Below are 13,857 nucleotides of genomic sequence, written 5' to 3'. Positions count from 1 at the left end.
GCAGCTCTAATTGTTTCTTAAAAAGAATCTTGGTTCTACACCAATTTGCATTAACTCAAAATGCATTACATGTACTTTAAAAAATGTTTCTAAGACTACAATCAGCATATGTAAAAATGCAATCACATACTCATGCAACTTGAGGGATCTATCAAAAGTAACCACAGATGTGTTCCCTTTATTCCATGACTCTAGAAGAGCTTTGCCACCCCATGCAGCATGTAATGTCTCATTCATAACAGCTATATCTAAATATTATTTTATTATTATATTTTAGAATACTGTGAATTAATTTTCAACCCTGATGCCCTATAACTGAAAAATTTTAAATGAAATTTTTGACATTTCAATATGCTGTTTCAGGCATAACAAAATTTCAAAAATGCATATTGAAAAATATGCATAAATTTGGCTATTTACTTTCACAAAACATCTTACTTGGATAATCACTCCACCCAGAGGTAGAACAAGAATAGACAGCCCCCCCCCCCCCAAGGCAAGAAAGGTTATCTGCTATGCAAAGAGAAAAAAAAACAAACTATGAACTCTGCCCCCTAGATTTCTGAACAAACCTCGTGTGATTTTTAACAACCATAATGCACCCCATCAGGCCCCACCTCTTCTCCACCACCACCCACATGGTGGTAAACGTGGCAGTGTGCTAATAAGCCCACTGCAGCTGTATCATGAAAATTTTACAGTAGGTTTAATTGTTCTTGTATGATGCACAAAAGTCAGTTTATAAATGGGCTACTAATCTTGTTCTAGAATGAGAACAGACAATCACATGACCTAATAAACTCACTCATGTTATAAAATAATTGAGATTTCACAGTGTTTGGAGCAGCACAGTAAGAACTTTATGGCTATGAGATGAAATCTTTGCCCAGGTACTGCATTCACAGAAAATAAAATAAAAATGTGTGTGTGTGTGTACATAATGATATACACACTCAGTTATACAGAACATTTCTTTTCTACTGTTATGGCATTTTTTTTTTTTAATTGCAATACTATTAATTTCTACTATTTTTTTTGATGTACATATACAGTATTTTGGCCAGGACCCATTTGGGAGAGGACTAGGGGCAAGTTGGGGGGGGGATTGTATTCCCTAGAAACCCCAAAGTTTACTTATCATTCAAGATGAAAGTTACAATTTTCTTATATATTCAGGCAACCTAGGGGTTCCTCCAAATTGTGCTCAGCCCTGAGCACTGGGAATGCTTAAATGAGCTTTGATTTTCATACATTATGGATTACACAGTTTTTGAGGGTTACTCTACTGACCTACCAACTATAACATGTTGATTGTTTTGAACATTTTTTACTGAAAAATGTGTTCAAAATAATCAACATAACGAGAAAGCTTCTGAAACAGAATCCATTCACAATTTGCATTATGTCAAATGTAATGGAATGTGATATCCAAGCTAGAATAAAATTTCTCAAAAATGTTTGAATTTGAGAAATTTAGGAATAAAGTGTTTCTACTATTTTTTTATGGCATATTACTGGATGTATACACTAGTAGCTGAATAAATTTCCTAAGAATTCAGGAGTAAATACCCGAAGGAAACTGAGGTGAGAAGAGGGATAATACTGAGTGAAAAGCTGATTTGGGTGTATGATGATTTAACCATTTGAGAAGTGTGAAATACACTTCCACAAATGTTATGATTACTATAATTGTTAACCTCTCTGTGATAAATAATAATTTCAGCACAATGGCTCTTTCTATTCCTCACTCCCACACTTTTGGATCTGCTTTATAGGGACCCCTGTGAAGTACATGTCCTTGAGCACTGTTCCGGGTGCTCCAGGGCATGTACCCAATCATCATACTTCCCCCCCCCATCGTCATTCCACTACTGACTCTACCCAACGTCTCAGCTTTGCATTTCTCTATTGACACCTAATCAGGGAGTGCTCAACACTGAAGTCTTGTGGTATGACACTGGTAAATGATTCATCTGTTCATGTCCTCAGTTTAATTGTTGCACTTTTACAATCACCTCAATGTTATCTCTAAATAATTTCTTTTCATCATTTATTATAGCTTACCTCCTAAACCAAAGGTGTCTACTACTCTTCAAGAGTTTTTTACTGATTGGTATATATTTTCCTCATTATAAATACAAAGAGCCTTCTATTCAATCATTGTTGATTTACTTTTTTTCCTTTTCCAACTGCTTAGAGTGAAATATACAACTAGTGAGCCATGATGAAAACTGTGTTTATGCCTATTTGGAACTCTATACAATTTCCATCACAACCAGTTTCTATGTATTTAAAAATAAAGAAAGATCCTCAAGTTTTGCATACTCTATAACACCTAAAATGATTTGTACAACAAATTAACTAATAGATTATATAAACTGTCGTTAAAAATCAATCTTAAATTTTTAGTTATGACAATTATATTAACAGATTATATTCCTATTTCCGAACATATCTAAAATTGTAGTAATGAAATCAAATAATGCAAAAGGAAATGGATTACTTACCCTCTGGATAATGATCTTCGACAGTAATCACCCTCCCACCACAATCCTTTGCATTTTCCACAATACTGGCACAATCAATAGGCTTAATTGTAAATGGGTCCATTACTCTAATCTGTATTCCCTCACTTTGCAGAAGTTCTGCAGCTTTCAGAGCTTCATGTAAAGTCACTCCAGCACCAATGACAAGGGCTTGATCATTCTGTCCTTTTCTAACAATCTATGAAAGAATGCATGGGATAAATATCCAAGTCAACAAGTTACATACAGGAATTGCTTATTTTTACTACTACTTCTACTACTTTAAATATTATGAATTTAAGATTCATTCATGAAGAAAATAATAAGACAGTGATAATGCACTTCATCCCCATACAGGTTTATAAACCTGTATAGTCAAATGACCTACAAGTTTTTCAGCTGCTCAGATTAGACAGTGCAATGGTTATTTTTAAAATGAAAAACATTGTGTGTGTGTGCGTGCACACACACACACACACAATTACCATGTCAATGTCAAGATGACATATTATTAATGGTGGAGGGGAAGGCCTTGCTCCCCATCTCTCAAAGATTAAACAATAAATTAAGATGAAACTAATGTACAATACTTTTTTAATATTCATATTATATGTACAACTTTTAGTGATTGCTGAGATAGAGTATAATTTCAATAACATTTTTCCAATTTTTTTTTAATAGAAGTTGTGCATCATGGGTAAAATAAGGTAACTTGGGAAACTGTATGTATCGGTTCAGTTGATAATTGTAACACTAATTAGCATTAGCAAGGGCACATGATGCAAGAAAGCAAGCTCATATAGCATCAGCCAAAAAAAAAAAAAAAAAAACACACCCCCTTCTCATTTCACCCATCCACTCGCTCCAAATGTTTGTCTAGTTCTGCCTTGAATCTGTTTAAGCTATCAACTTCTACGACAGATGGAAGTTTTTGTTCCAGCAATCAACCACCCGCTAACTAAAGATTCAGTTCAATTCAAGTTATGCTAAATTACAGCTGATTTTCAAATATTACATCACTTACTTCTAATGTATTCTGATTCTAAGGACACAATGCCTGAACTTTCAATAACATCTTTAATGATCTCTGCACATTCAGATATGATTTTTCTGAAGTAGTTCTGTGATTGTTTTTGGACGATCATGATACACAATAGATTTCATGTGGCCCTAGAAGAAGGGCTCAAGTGATTATGTCATCCCTCATCTTCTAATCCATTTAACAGAAACTCTTCATCAAGAATCCACTGAATACTACGATCTCAGTGTAATGCATGTACTGCTGAAACAATATAACTAGATATTGTTTGGCCTATCATGGTATTTTTGAAAAACAGGGTCCCACTAGCAGTCTGTTTCATATCCTTGCCTACAGTGTTACTCATACATCAGACTGAATGTGTATTGCTTTAAACCACATTGGTTGTTCATCAGTTCAATATTTCAAGTGATAGCTGTTGATGTGGTCATTTAGGTAAAAAGTAAGGCCTGATCACTAAACAATACTAATAATGATGCTCACCTTGCAGAAGCCATTCACAGAACTGCATCCTACATCCACATCATTACCAGGAAAAACCCTTGTACAAAGTGAATTTAATACAAATGGAATTTGTTCCTCACTATAACACAACAGGCACTACTGCAACTAGTTCCACATTTTGTGACAGCTTCCTTATGGACCTCTTTGGCCTTATTAAAATTTGTCCAAATACAGCTGTTTTCTTTATTCATAGCACTTCTTAATCTATCATTATGAGGACAGTCAGTGACAGTTCATTCTCCCAAAGACAACCAACTAATCTCATGATGGTTGCGGCTGATGTGTTGCTCCAGGTTTAGCCAATTGAATTTCTCTGCAATAGATATGAGATTCCACAACCTCTCTGAACATAAATATTTATGGCAAATCTTCCTCCCAGTGTTTTCTCCCCCCCCCTTCTTTTTTTTTGCTATTCTGTTAAAATTAAACCTGCAACAAGGAAAAAGTACATTAAGAAATGCTTTAAGGTATATGAATAATTCGATATCTGATTATTCAATATGCAACACATTCTGAAGTATGTTATTCTTGACAAAAAAAAAAAAAAAAAAAAAACCATAGGGTTTAATGTTACTTTTAGTATGAATAATTCGAAATATATGTACAATGAAATTCAGTCGGAATTATTACCCAAAACTTGTAAATAGCTTGTCTACTTCAAAAAAGACAATTAAAACAACTAACAGCCAAACATTATTATAACAAAATTGAAGGGCCCATGAAACCCATTTAAGGATAAATGGGATCAGGAGTTGTTCAGTTCACACAATATACACTACAGAAAATCACATTTATGTAACTTTCTGTAGTATTGCAAACATAAAATTGTTCATTTTACGTTTGCAATATTATACAATATTATTTCTTATCTCAATTATTATTTATCTTGGTATGCTCCAAGCAGAATTCTAAGCAGAAAAATGTGAATGCTGAATTCACAACTTAATGATTTCATAAAATGAAAATGACATATTCTTATCATGCCTTTTCAGATACTTTGAATCCAACAACTCAAATTATACATTTCAGTCCCTTGAACTTTGAATTAACAAGGTTTTACTAAATTATTTATCTGTAGACATTTTCCAATTGTTGGTGTTAGTATTTTTGTTTCCCACTTTGTGTAAACAAGTACACTTCTCACCATACAGTTGTCACTACTGATAAAGAAAGCTGTATGCTATTTGCTTTATGTTTTCATTATTATATAAAAATGTTTCTTGTCTATATTATTAATTATTTATTTTGGTATACTCCAAGAAGAATTCTAAGTGGAATACGTGCATATTCATAATACTGAATTTTCATGCACTTTAAATGATTTTATAAAATGACTTCCTTGTTTGGATACTTTGAATTCACTTAAATGGAAAATGACATTTTGATTCCTTGAACTTTAATTAATAAGGTTTTTACAATATTATTTTCTGTAAAGATGCACATCTTTTGGGATACCCTGTATATTGTAGCTATGGAGAAGTTTCTCATCACAGTGAGAACATTAATTATTTGAATGAATGATAACCATCACTAAGTGTAAAGGATGATTAAATCTTAAATCCACAAAATATGATCAAGCACATTTGGACTTACAAGCACAATGATTGATGACATAGAAATTCAAATGTATTATGTGACAATATTTGTAGGAATAGTATGAAACTAAAAAACTGAATAAGGTATTATGGGGATGTTGGGAAGGTTTGGAAATACAGAAATAAAAAACAATGAATATCATTGTCAACAAACCAGCTTCAAAACTATCTACTTCCTGAAAAAACCTAATATATTGGGTTGAACTTATAATGGCTATGTTCTAAAAACCTTTGCACCATCATTAAAGATCTAATCTCAGCTAGTCAAAGTGTTCCTATGTGCGCTCTCTCTCTCTCTCTCTCTCTCTCTCTCTCTCTCTCTCTCTCTCTCTCTCTCTCTCTCTCTCCTGGATTTTAGAAAATTTTCCTTTAGCCAGAGAATTGCTAATCATTGGGATAAGTTGCCTGAATGAGCAGCTAAGGCTGACATCTTGGCAGGATTTCAAAACCATCTCTATAGATACCTATAGAGGTGGTTTTGAAAAGCCTCTGACTTCCTTGCACTGCATGACTATACTAATGCAACAGTTTTCAGTCAAATATTTAGTCTCACTTAAGTATTTCAGAACTGAGCATTTAAAGTTAGATGTGGTTTTTTCTGAAAAGGAAAACACAGGAATTTGCATGTATACAACAGTTTTCAGTACACAAGATAAGTAAATTTAACATAATTAGAACTAACTTTTAGATAATATCACCAGGATGTTGCATTTCAAAATGTACATTTCAAAATATTTTTTTTTAATCTCCTCTGCAATTTTAATTAAGAAATAAAATTTACTCATTGTTGGCAATGTGCAACTAGTACTTAAGTACTACTTGTCACCAGATAAATATCATATCAATTGGCTGTGGAATACTTAAAGGGTAACTACTTAAGTAGTACTAATGCAGTTAAGCTGGCAGTGCAGAAATCCATCAGCAAAAATCTAAATGAGCAATATAAACTTGAAGTTGAACAGGAAGTGATATGGGCAGATCCAATCTGATGGTTGTTAGTCATTTTTGATTTCGTGCTGGATGACTAAGGCAATGAAGCATCAGTATATTGTGCCTAAATTTTAGATATTCTACGGTCAGTTTGTCTGTTTTGCAGAATGTAAAATAGAATGTAAAATTTGTCTGGGTTTTTTTTTTTTTTGTATTTCTATACACCATGTGGATTCAAACACAAGGTGTATGTAACTACATACTCATAAACAAGCTATCTGATGTTTTAAAACTGACATGAATACACATCAGTTTTAAAACATCAAGTAATATATTTTAGCAACAAAGTAAATTTAACTTATGTTAAAGAGAGAGCTGGACATGCTTTTTAGGTACCAATATCAGACTGCAATGCCAAGTATTCTTTCTCTTGTAAGACTGACAACAAATTTTTGAATTGCCATACAGCAAGTTATATTTATAGTTTCAGCTATTATATTGTCACTTGTTTATGACAAGAAAATGTTTACTGATGTTCAGAATTATTTGCATTAACTTATGTACAAATAGTGATATTTTGCTTTTATATGACTTTGCTTATACAGGGTGAGGAAGGGAAGTGGGTAATATTAAAAACTCAGTAATTAAATAATCTGCATTTTTGAAATTACAAATATGCCATCCTCAAGGTGCTTCCATGTGCTTTCCATAACATGGTGTAGCATCTCCAAAGGAATTCTGGCAATTTCTTTGAATTATTTCTTTTGGCTCAATATTGTATGTGGGTAATGAGAATACACCTTGCTTTTTAAGTGCACCCATAAAAACAAGTCACATGCCAACAGATCTGAAAACCTTTGAGGGCAAGAATATCAGCATTCTTGAGATGTAGTTATGAAAAATCAGCCAACAGAATTCACTGAAACCCTAGCAGTATAACATGCCACGCCAACTTGTTGAAATCAGCTGGCTTCATTAATTTGAGGAAACCTAGTAGCTAGTTCATCATTCAAAAAAGTTACACAATCATGTTAGTACAGCAGCCTGACATCACAACTGTTATCCTTCAATTATCATCTTCAAAAAATATATATATAATACTGCGAGATGAAATTGCACACCATATTGTTACTCAGTTTCTGTGCAATGTTTGCTGGTGAAATTCATAAGGGTTTTCTTCTGACCAATAATGAAAGATCTGTTTATTCGCAGAACTGTTTAGTGAAAGTGAGCTTCAGCAAACATTCAAAGTGCGAAGAAAGCCTTCATCAGGATCCATTTCAGTTAGCATTTCTTGACAAAAAAAAATTTTATGGGTAGGGAGTTCATGAGGTTTAAATTCTTGCAATACCTCTCTACCTTGTGAGATTTAAAATTTTAGCCCTAGTGCAATATTTGCCACACACTCCTATTGGATAATTTCAAAAATAGCATTGCCAACACACAGAACACTTACAATTCTGTAGGAGAACGGTCCTGGCTGCTGCAATGTTTTCTGGTATACAGGTGCTTCTTATTCCAACTGGAGGCTCCTTTTTTGAGAGCAAAACCAGTTGCCTCAACTTTGAGGCAACTGGTTCACTTTAATAACATGAGCAGAAAAAACAGGATTTTAAAGTTTAAGCTTAAAGTGAATGCAAATAAAAGCTAAGTGGCATCAACTGTCAGTGTTTTTTGCAAAATGCCTTGACTGCAAAAAGCACACTACTCAACTGTTCAGTGGTTACTAAACAGCATGTGGACAAGAGTATATCAAGTGATGCCATTCTCCCCATCACACTGGTACCTAGAAAACTGGTTTTGAAAATCACCTATTTCCCTACTTCATCCTGTAGTAATGCAGCTGGTAGCAAGAACAGCCAACTATGTTTATATTTTGCGGAGCGACATTAGTCAGCTCCCAGTGAAGTGCCATTAATCAGCTCCCCATATTGTGTTTTCTTGTCCACAGCACTACAAAAATATCTATGAAACAAATGTTTAGTATTATCCAATAAGAAGATATCACTGGGAAAAAAAAAAAAAAAACTGAATAAATGTACCAGGAGTACCATTACAATTGAATATGGAGGGAATATCAGTATTGAAATTTAGGGGACAATAATACTAATGTTTTTTTGACGACACCTGTTGTAGACAGGCATATTCAATTTATGTCCTGTCTCTTTTCTTATATGCCTCAGTTATATGGTTTAATGTTCACCAAAACATTCAATCATCAACTCTTACAAGTTCTTTTACTCTGCTAGCTCAATGTGAAAATGCCTTTTTCTTATATACTCCAAGCATCAGAAGTATAAGCACAAACATTATAATTCTCACATGATGGAGGCTTTATGATACTGAATGGTTTTCAACTCTTGTCTGACCCTAGTGAGAGTAACTGCTCTTCTGGAAAATATCAGGACTCATTTTTTCAGAATTTTTATTGGAACTATGTGCTTTGCCTTGTTTTCAAGGTCATCAAAGTTATTTTTTGATTCCTATTTTGTATCTCATCCTGTTAAGGTGATTTCTTAGTTCAGCCTAGCTGCTCTGATATACTACGAACAACTACTGGTTTACAAATTTGATGTAAACCCTTTGATATAAGAAGTATTACTGTGTATTGTGTATTATATCACATTTAAATACACTATGACATATATGATTGTATATAGTGTACATAAACCCTTTCATGGTGTACTGATGTGGGTTTACTTAAAGACATCTTAGACAGTTTTAAATTATTTTTAGTGGAACCATCTGATTACGTAAACAAATACAAATTCTAAGTGGCAAGTGTTCAGGGAAGTAATTGTAGAAACTACTAAGCTTTTTATACTAAGAGATATATTTCAAAACCTAACCAGGTGTTAGATCAACTGATGAGACTAGTGGCATAGAAAGAAAATGCATGGCATAATTTAAAATCAGAGGGAACAGTTTCTCTGTTCAGATTACAGTAAGAATCACTCTCCAATCAAAACAAACTAACACAGATTATTAGTGGTCCTTAGCTAAGAATAAAAAGAAAAGCAGCAGAGAATTCTTTGCTTATGTTAACAGTAGAAGGAAAGAGATAAACCACACTGGTCCACATATGAATGTCATAACTAGTGATGATCCTGTTAAGATTTTTAATAAACTGAATAAATATTTTGCATCTACATTCACAAATGAAGGTTTTTAAGTATGGGGATACCAGAAGCATGCCAAATTCTAACTGGAAGCTAAATTATTTCTTCTTCACTCAGAGGAGAGTGAAGGAGAAATTGTTGAAGGACACTGATGGAATCTAACCACTTATATTAAAAATAGCAGCAAAAGAGCTAAGCAAACCTTTAGCCATCATTGACTTCTGTTCTAGGGAAAATAATAGTCAGTGATTAAAGAAGTACTGCAGAATCTTCTTGGCAAGAATGCAATTATCTGGAAACCACAGCATGGATTTTTTAAGGGGAAATCTTGTCTGACTAAACTGAGTAGTTGCTGTGACACAGTCACAAAATGCAAAAAATAATTTTAGTATCATATACTTAAATTTTAGTAAAACTTTTGACACTTTCCACAAGAAAGACTACAATACTGTTGTCTTTCCACATGAAAGACAACAATATTATTAATAATTACAGAAAACAGTAAGGTGCTGGGCACCTTACTGTTTTCTATAATTATTAATAATATTGTTGAAAGCACATCAAGTTAAGTGTCCAAGTCATAACATTGTCATTAACCACTCAAAAAAGGTTTGCTGAGTGGTTAATGACAAGAATCGGGGTATGCTACTTCAAAAAAAACCTGTATAAAAAGGCAGATGGGACAAAAAGTGGCAACTGAGGTTTAACATTAATAAATGCAAAGTGCTGCATTTGGGTAGAAGTAATTCCAGAACAAAACACCAATAGGGTGGTACCACACTCAAAGTAGAGGAGAACAAAAAGAATTTTTTTTTTTTTTTTTGTAGTTGTTGGTGCATTGGCTTCTGTGGCCATAATGCACCTCCCAAGGTTTTTGCAGTACTTTGATCCAAGTCCGAGGCGGGAATCGAACCCGCGACCTTTGGGTTGCCAGGCAAGCACTTTATCCACCCGGCTAACCCGGTCGGCTACAAAAAGAAATAGGAGTAATTGTAATGCCTTACACAAAGTTCTCTGGGCAGTGAAGATGCTTCCAGGATAGTTAAGGGGGATTCTGTAGACATACAGAAGTTTTGCCAATAGGGTAAAGGTTATTATCATGCTGTATAATCAATGGTTAGGCCACCTCTTGAGTACTGCATACATGTCTAGAAACCTCATTATAGGAAGGATGGGGATCTGTTCAAATGGATGTAGAGAAAACCAGCAAGATTAGTCAGGGGCACAAAAGAGTACTCTTACTAAGAAAGACTTCATTTCTCCAGGCATATCGTCATAAAGAACTATTCAATTTATGTCCTGTCTCTTTTCTTAAATACCTCAGTTATGTGGTTTAACGTTCACCAAACATTCAATCAGTCATTCAACTCTTAGAAGATATTTTTACTCTGCTGGCTCAATGCAAAGTAATCTTGCAGCATCTGGAAATTATGTGCTTCCAAGGAGACCTCAAGACCTGATTGGTTGTTGGAATACTTCCATTTGATGTTGTATAAATGGGTAGTTTGAATACATTTAAGAAAAGATTAGACAAATTATGAAATTATTAGAGAGGATAGACAAATAGGTGTTTCTTTTTTTTCTAAATAATAAAATAAGTAGTTAAATAAATATGTAAGTAAATAAATACAGTAAAATGTAAATATAAACAATGTCAGAGTAGATATTCAAAAATATTCAGTACAATGAAATTGTTTCCCCTCCTGTGCCAATTTACTACATATCTTTATGTAAAAATATTTCATTTTAATAAATATCATTGTAATGACAATAATCAGTTTAGCACAACAATAATAATTCATACTACTATGAAAAACATAAATCATTATAATGAAATTTAATTTTCAAAAGGAAAATCCTTAGACAATAACAATGCACACTTTTTAACCTTTGGTGTTTAGCATCTGGCAATGTTACAGTGATTTACTAGCTCAGCAGGTAATTGTCTCTGTGAGATTAATGGCTTTTGATCTCTCTACCTTCCTAGAGTATTACTTGAGTAATTTTGGAAGTGACAGAGCTTGTTTACATATTTACAGTCCAATTTGTTATCAGATTTTTCATTTTGGTTGTACAGGCGGGCCTCAATTAACGCGATTAATTCGTCCCGCGAGTGCATCGCGCAAAACGGAAACGCGTTAATCGAATATTATAACCAATAGGAAAAATTATAATTGGTCCTTGACCTTCTGGAATGTCCATAAAGAATTTTAAAAATACCTTTTAAATAACTTTTTAACTGTATATAATGTAAAAGATAATGAAAATAATTATGGAAATAAATGTTTATTGCATAAAACAGCGGTTCTTAAACTGTGCGCCGCGGAATATTTTAAATTTTCGAGGGAAACACAGCGATACTCGACATCTGTTGGACACCGCGCGAACTACTAGTTCGAGGTAGTTCACAGTTTCAGCATTTCTTATTAAGTTGTTTGGACCTAACTACTAAACGAAACTGTTAGGTATTTCTTTTGGTCTGGGTGCGCCTTGAAAAAATTACCGAGACATTAAAGGCGCCGTGAACAGAGAAACTTTGGGAACTTCTGACATAAAATACAGAATGAAAAAATTACTGTTGCGGAAATATTTGAACAGCGTTGACTTTCTCTTTTCATCAATCAATTTCCGATAGCCGACAACAATCTTCTCTGGGCTCTGGCAAAATAAATATCGCAGAGAACATCAAACGTTTTGTTTAAGGTTCTATGTGATACGAAAGATTTCATCTAATTCTTTTACCGTTATCTCCTTCGCGGTAACATTTTCATCTGGCTCATTTAAAAATTTGAATTTTTAAATGCAAGTCTGCATTGACTTTATTAGCAGGAGACAAACACGTCTTCTTCCGATGGTTGATGGAACACACCGAGGCGGGCAGCAGGCAAACGTTTGTTTATTGACAGTACGAATCGTGGTAAGCTTAACGCGCAATTCAAATCTTTTTCAACTATCGCATAAAAAAAAAAAAAAAAGATGGCGTTAACTGGAAATTTGCATCGTGTAAAGCAAAAAGTGGTATCATTTTTCAAATAGCGTTAACTGAATATCGCGTTAATCGAACTTGCGTTATGCGAGGCCTAGCTGTAGTTATTTAACCTTAGATGGTGTGACTGCACCATCTAAGGTCAAATAACTACAACCAAAATGAAAAAGTTGATAACAAATTTCAGTGAATGAAAGTTTGAACCCAGACTTTCCAAACAGGAGACTGTATACAAAGTGTGACAAAACTGCTTTAAAGGTCATTATGACTTCCTCAAACCTGTCTGCATCTATAATTCAGTCACTCTTTTTTAATTTTTGTTTACTTTTTTACTCTAAAATTCTCCCCACTATTAATATTCGTGCATGGTTTTTTTTTCCAAAGATGCATTTGCATATGTCTGTTACTGCATTTTAATTTGGGCACCTATAAAAAAATATAAATGCAAAAAACAAAAATAACAATACCTTTGCTTGACCAATTTTAAATTCTTCATCATTGGGATATAATACAGCAGTGTTTGGGCGAGAAGTACGAATGAAACAAATACCCTTTGTGTTCGCTGCTAATTCGCAAGCTCTTTCAGTAGAGACGGCATCACTTGGATAGAAAACAGTGCTTCCAGGAAGAGTGCGAAAAAGTGCAATATCCTCCAGTCCCATTTGAGAAGGTCCATCTTCACCTGTTGATATGAACACATTTAACATTTTTATATTTTCATTAATTTTTTTTAAAATAACTTACAGGTCTTTCATTTTAATTGTTTCATTAAATATTTTTAAGTCTTCTGGTGATCTAAATACTGCATTTTAAATGGCATGAGGAGGGTATAGATAGTACATGCCTATTGAATATTTAGGAGAAGGGTATTTATGGTACCAATAACTACTTAAAATATGGTAATATCAAAATGTGGTCTGATTTTTGATCTTTAGGATTTATCTATCAATAACATTGTTCGTGGGAAAATGACCCTTGATAGAGGTATTTCTGCTTAAAGTCCAGCATTGATAGAACCAATTAAGGAAATAAATATCAACGGATATCTGTACACAAGTCTATTGTTTACAAGGCACTAACATTTACAAGTATAAACAAACAAACAAACACCAAAAAATGTGGATATTCCCGAATATAAAAATAACAATATAAAAATTTC

At 33.6% G+C, this 13,857-nt stretch overlaps 1 protein-coding gene across 1 annotated transcript in view; it reads right to left on the bottom strand.

The window, feature by feature from the left end:
• The window catches only part of LOC150086800 (transketolase-like protein 2), a 199,701-nt gene that overhangs the window by 47,825 nt on the left and 138,019 nt on the right, over positions 1-13,857 (bottom strand). The window contains exons 9-10 of the mRNA XM_090372758.1: positions 13,166-13,380; positions 2,508-2,724 (exon numbers count right to left, since the gene is read on the bottom strand). Coding sequence (XP_090228884.1) covers positions 2,508-2,724; positions 13,166-13,380 — 432 coding nt within the window. The remainder of the gene's footprint in view (positions 1-2,507; positions 2,725-13,165; positions 13,381-13,857) is intronic.

Source organism: Mastigoproctus giganteus, chromosome 4 (assembly GCF_048544385.1).
Source record: "Mastigoproctus giganteus isolate SK-2022 chromosome 4, ASM4854438v1, whole genome shotgun sequence".
Taxonomy (NCBI): Eukaryota; Metazoa; Arthropoda; class Arachnida; order Uropygi; family Thelyphonidae; genus Mastigoproctus; species Mastigoproctus giganteus.
The sequence above is the reverse complement of the archived record's forward strand: the minus strand, read 5'-3'. Positions and strand labels throughout refer to the sequence as shown.